Source organism: Myotis davidii, unplaced genomic scaffold, assembly GCF_000327345.1.
Source record: "Myotis davidii unplaced genomic scaffold, ASM32734v1 scaffold217, whole genome shotgun sequence".
Classification (NCBI taxonomy): domain Eukaryota; kingdom Metazoa; phylum Chordata; class Mammalia; order Chiroptera; family Vespertilionidae; genus Myotis; species Myotis davidii.
Window position 1 is genome coordinate 1,119,053 of NW_006290034.1, and position 6,672 is coordinate 1,125,724.

Sequence of the window (6,672 nt, forward strand, 5' to 3'; positions counted from 1 at the left end):
ATGTCATCGAAATTATTCTCCAGCTTCTCACAATCCTGCAACATATTAAAAAATGCATCAATCCTCCGGCATCCGGGGGTAAAAATTACGTCTGTGCAATCAGGAAAAATGGAATTGATTATATTGATGATGGACTCCTGAAGGCGACGCACACCCCTGGAACGGGGCAGGATGCATTAAAATTGACAGTGTGAATTCCACAGTAACCAAATAAAAACGTCTCAGGATACAGCTGTGACAGAAGTCTTTTGACCAATTTTCCAAAATTGGGAACATAGGAGAAGTGAGTGAAAACCAGTTCTCTGAATTCATCTCCGGCATGTCAAAGCCATTTAAATTCAAACGAGAACGTCAATAAAGTTATGATAAATATTTAGTTCTAAATGAGTTAGAACTTACTGCGATGAAAAGATACAGCCCAGATCTAATATAATAAAGGCTCCAACATTTTGGAATGGAAATTGTATAAGATCTTTAATAGCAATTGCCTATATAAAATGTTTACAATTGTATACACACACACACACACACACACACACACACACACACACACGTTTCTTATCATTAAGTGACATTGTATCAGGTTCATAGCATTCCTGGGTTAAATTTTCTAAAATTTTAAAATTTTGCTACAATTTTAACTATTTTTTTTTCATTTAAAATTTAATCTTACATGCCCCTAGTAAGTTTTAAAAACATCATGTATAGGATTCCATTTTAGACTGAAAAAATGTATCCACATGAGTTTCGGCATTTTAGACTCTATGTAGAATTTAGTTGGACTTAATCATAGAATTTAGTGTTTTAGTAAATTTAACAAACAGCAAAACTAAATAATCAAATTTTAAACATTAACGTGTTCTTTGTATTCTCAAATTGTACACAAGATGCTGGATTTTAGAAAATTACAGAATTTATATTAATAATTTCCAATATCTAAGAATCAATTTATTTAAAATCTATGGGTATATATGTACTTCTATTTTTACCTTGATTTTTAAATTCAGCCAAATTAAGGCAAATATCCTTTTTAACACATACTTATATATACTTTTATAATAAAAATCTTGAAAATTACCATAATGTAGCCAAAATAATTTAAATTCTGAGTAACAGTTCCTTTTTACATAAATTAGAACTAGCCTCTTGTGGCCTTTGTTTTATCTTTTCACTTTTTTCATAGTGTCTTTTCACGAAGGGAATTTCTTATGTTTCATGAGGCCCTATTTTTTACTGCTTAACTTTATGCTTAGTGCTCTTTGTGGCCTTTGTGTGAAAGCTCTGACTTCCTCAAAGTTATGAATATGTTTTCTTATACTTTTTCACCAATCTTTATTATTTTACATTTCACATTTGGATGTGCAATCCATCTGGAAATGGCTTATCTGTATATGGTGTGAGTTAGGAAATCACACCTATTGGTAATCAATTCAATCATTACTATTTATTGAAAAAAAACCAACAACATTTCCCCCACTGTAATTCAGAATCATCTTTTTCCATAAAGTAAGTCACGACACATATGGGTCTGTTTCCAGGGTCCCTACTGGCCAACTGCTTAATTTCCTATACTTGTGCCAATATCACACTATTTAAATTACTTATACCCATAATAAGTTAAAAGTCCTACAAATAAATATGAAAAAGGCGATAATTCAATGGGACGTGAGCAAAAGACTCTATGAATACTCTGTAAAGGGAATATCCACATATTCCACTAAAAAGCCAAGCAAACACGCTCAACAACATTAGTCATGAGGAAGACGCCAATTTAAACAATGAGATACCGCTACGCACTTTGGGAAGGATGAAAATGAAAACGATAGGTTGCACAAACTGGGCTCTTATCTATATATATAAAAGGCTAATATGCAAAGTGTCCCTGCTGGAGTGTGACTGGGAGACCTGTAGTTCTATCACTCTCTATGACACGCGCTGACCACCAGGGGGTGGCATGGAATGAAGGAAGGCCCCTGCCAGCAGCCGGCAGCCAGGGAAGGGAGGCCCCGGCCGGCAGCTAGAAGGCCCCGCTCGGCCCTGGTCACCGGCCAGGCCTAGGGACCCTACCCGTGCATGAATTTCATGCACCGGGCCTCTAGTTTTAGTATAAAAAGCAACTAACGCACTGCTCTGGAACTGCCAGTTGTTACGACCACTTTGTAAAAGCTAATTAGCAGCCCTTTCCAAAGCAGAATGTTCCCACCCAGGAAAACACTCAGAACGAGTGTGCAACATGTTCACCTGGAACGAGAATGGTGATGGGACCACTAGTCAAAGTAGCCCCAAACTGGACACAAGTCGCATGCACCTCCAGGTGGAAGGTATAAAGAATGACACGTTAATGCAGTGGAAAACTTCACGGCAGTGAGGACGGGCAAGCTGTGGCTACGTGCAGTTCCATAGAGGTACCTCACAGCCACGGTGTTGAGCACAGAAAGTGGTGCAGAGCAAACTTATTCCATTTATACGAAGCTCAAAAGTAGGCAGCTACAGTGAACCATGCAAAAGTGAAAATAAGAAAGCAATTCCATTTATGAGCATAAAAAAAAGAGTAAAATACTTCCAAATACATTTAGCAAAAGAAGCATACGATTTGTGCACTCAAAAGAATACAACACGTAAAATTTTTAAAAGACGAAAATAAGTGGGAAGATATCCCATGTTCATGGATTAGAAGACATGATATTGTTAAAATCTTACCACTTTCTAAATCAATCGGAAGATATAAAAGCAATTCCTGTCAAAATCTCAGGATTTTGATGTTTTATTTTTTATAAATTTTGACAAGATGGATCTTAAAACTCACATGAAATTACAAGGGACCCAGAATAGTCGAAATATTCTTAAAAAACAAAAGTGCAAATTTGAAGAACTCATTATTTCCTGATTTAGAGCAACATATAACTGCATAAACATTTGTGCACCCATGTTCATAACAGGATTATTCACAAAAGTAAAAACGTAGAAAAAAATCCAAAAGCCAATCAAATAATAAATGAATGTACAGAAGTGAAATACCGATACAATGAAATATTATTCAGCCATAAAAAGGGAAGCTCTGACCCATGCTACATGGATGAGACTTGAGAACGCTATGCCAGTGGAAAGCCAGCTACAAAAGGCCACACCGTATGACTGCATTTCTATGAAATGTACGGTACAGGCAAGTCCTTGGAGATCAAAAGGAGATGAGTGGTGGCCACAGGGTCACGTGGTTACGTTTTAGAGAGATGAAAGTGTTCTGGAATTAGCGATGATCCATGCACAAGTCTTTGAACATACTGAAAAAAACTAAATTAGACACTTTTAAGAGAGTGAACTTTATGGAATATGAATTATATCTCAATAAAGCTGTTATTAAAAAATAGGCAAAGCTAATCAGGATGATGGAAGTTGGTAGACGATGGCTACAGGAGGCATGAGAGGGTCTTTAGGATACCCTTTAATTCGCTGAGTAAAAACGCAGGGAACTAGATGCTTAAGATCTGTTTGCTTTGTCCTGTCGTTGCGCGGCAGTAAAATGTTTTCAGATGACCGTGTGTGTTCTGGTTAAGAAATCATAATGCAATCACATGTCATTGCAGTTAAAATGAAAGAATGCATATAAGGAGTTCAAAGTCTCAAAGACTTAATAAATGTTAGCTCCCAGCCAACACTAATGAAATAACACTTTATTATTTATTAAAATTCCGTACCAAAGATCCAGTTCTGTAATGAAGTCTAACCCTGATTAAGCTTTGACACTTTATTAATTAAAATTATGAACTTTCTTTGTATACAGTGACTCGTTTTAAAGAATGACCTTTAGACAACTCGAAATGCGAAGACGAGGAACTACATTATTTGGGCTGAAAATGAATCAGCGGCTGAAAAAAGTCATACAGAAATATTCACTGACTGGGATCATTCATTCCAACTGATTTTCCATTGGATTCAAACTGTTTTCATAAAATGTATTCAAAGGATATGATACTATCTATGGTAGAGACAGTACTCAAATTCAGAGTTTCTGATTCTAAATCTCAGTCTTTTCATTCCTCAAATTTAGCCATTAATGGAAAACAATGTGTAATTTCTCTGAGGTCAGATTACACTTCCTGTCTCTGCATGGAGGTTTGCCATAAGCCCAACCCCAGCAATTCACACCCATCTCTTCTGTCTCTCATTTAAATCTCTTCTTTTAAATTTTGTTTTATTGTTTGAAGTATTACAAATAGTAGTACATAGGTCTCCTTCTCCCCCACCCCCTATTGACCTCCCCTGGGCCTCCCCTACCTGCCCTCACCCCCCCGCCACCCCTAGTGTCTTGTGTCCATTGGGTATGCTTTTATGCATGCATGTTCTTTATATTCCACAAATGAGTATGATCTTGCCATTTGGCCCAGTAATATCACATTTAAATCTTAAAGTGGAAGGTTGCATAGCCTTTATGGCTTTCCACTTGGAAAACAACACCTATCTTTAATTTGATGCTTCCTCACAGATGGTTTATAAATCAGATGAGGGAATAGATAGTTCTATTTAATTGCTATGGGCATATTTTTAATAAAGCTCCAATACTGGATACATACACAGTGTGTGTGTGTGTGTGTGTGTGTGTGTGTGTGTGTGTGTAAAATCTTAGCTGAATGGATTCATTTAATAGAAATAAATCTGCCCCTTGACAAGATATTCTTGTTTTGTATGGGTGGCTTTTAAGAAAACCTTAGAAATGTTGCATTTATCAGGGATTAACAAAACCACATAACACTATATATCTGAATCTCTTTATTTAAAAACAATTGTTTTGAGTTAGAACACTATCTTTAAGACCCACAATGCTATTATAAATGTGAGATATAAACGTTAACACCAGTGGAATGGCCTGATAATTACACTATTGCAATTAAGAGAGAATTTTAAGATCTCAATTTACCCATTTAAAGTGACTCCCTAGACTAGAGCAATCATGCCCGTAGCACAAGAAAGTCACAGATAACAAACACTAAGGCATCGGACACAGCAGCTCAGAATCAGAGCGAACACAGATGGAGTCCGCAAAGCCTCTTGTCATTCCAATGTCGTGTCTGAAGTCCCTTGGGAAAAACTGTACAATAAAATGTAATAAAACACTTAAAAAACAATATTTCTTATAAGTTATAAATCTTTCCAAAAAATGAATGCTCATCTGATCAGTTGTTTGGGGTAAAGGTCCTATTACCATAAAATCCATGTGTAGACAACTTTGAAAAACAATTTTTGAAGACATTTTACGCCCTCGGGTTTATACTTTTTAAATGCTTTTGGGATCTCAAAGGTTCCAGATGTTACCACACACACACACACACACACACACACACACACACAAAGTGCATCTGCCTCCTTTTCTATGTGGTGGAATGAGAGCATAAAGAATGAACCACACAATTTTTGGTTTATCTGTTTTTCTTTTGGCCCTAAAATCCCTCATCACCTTCCTCCTCTCACCACCTGCACTGTAATTTAAACTTTTTCTTGGCGTCTACAGCTGCAGAGGGACGAGTTCATAAAAGACATAAAAGAAGAATCTGTGAACAAAAGCTCACTGCCACCAATCCAGTGCCAACAGAGGCCCCAGTGTGGGGTGCAGAAAAAAGAGAAACTTTTTTCAGATGAACAGTTAGCCAACCAACTGAAATTGCACTCCTCGGAGAAAAAAGGGTGGCCTGCTTATATGAAGGTCCTGCCCTGGTCCCTGATTGGTCCATTTCTATGCAAATGAGGAATCCATATTTGCAGTCTGATTGGTCCCAAAAGCACTGTCCTGATTGGTGGATATTGTGCATTCTGATCGGTTGCTATGGAGCTGCTCCTCTTGGTTAGTAAAGATGCAAATGAGGCTATAGCTCTGCAGCTCTCATTGGATGGGGCAGATGTCAGCCCATTGGTTGAAACAGGATTCCAGGAACTCCCTTAAAAGCCGGGCTCAGCTGGCAGGAGCACAGAGCAGGAGGCTGGCAGCTCTGTCTGGCTTTTCCCTGAAATGCATCCTGCATCCAAGGCGTCTGCAAAGAGTGACTGCTAGATTCTGGTTTTGAATGAATTTGGGCCCCACGAACCACAAGGGGTCCTCCTGGGCAGGTATGTTTCATCTCAGAGTCAATAAAACAAATAACATTGTTGAGTTCAAGTTCTTGAAAGCCCATCCCTAGCATGAAACAGTGGGGCTGGAAGACTACTTGACTATCTGGTTCTTCCAGTAGTAAAATACAGAAATGTTTAAAAATGCTTAAACAATGTTAGAAAAGTTTTAAACTGTTTGAGTTAACTTTCCTTAAAACTCAAAGTGTAATATTAAAGACACATTCCCCACAGCCTTGAAGCGTGTGTACCCCAGAGATAAGGATTTAAACTAACGCAGTGACTTGTCAAGATAAACGCCTGCCTGAGTGGCTACTCTCCTTAGCCCCTCGCCTTGTTTGAGATTAACGTAAGCGCATTGATGTAAATCATCTATAGCCACCCGAGCTGCTACAGGTATGAACAAGCTTTAAATATGGACCCTGGCCAGCTAACGATGCTCGGCTGTGGAGACAGCCACACAGGCACGTCCTTTTGCCAGTCCGGCAAGCGACACCGCTCCACGCTCCTCTCTCTGCCAAATGACAGAAAAACGGTAACACCCGATAGAGACGCGACTGAGCTCTCAGGTTT

At 38.2% G+C, this 6,672-nt stretch overlaps 1 protein-coding gene across 1 annotated transcript in view; it reads right to left on the reverse strand.

The window, feature by feature from the left end:
* DPYD (dihydropyrimidine dehydrogenase) overlaps positions 1-6,672 on the reverse strand; it is a 322,055-nt gene that overhangs the window by 287,301 nt on the left and 28,082 nt on the right. The window contains 1 exon segment of the mRNA XM_015563508.1: positions 1-35. This exon segment is cut by the window's left edge and continues 13 nt beyond it. Within this exon segment, the coding sequence (XP_015418994.1) occupies positions 1-35 (35 nt within the window).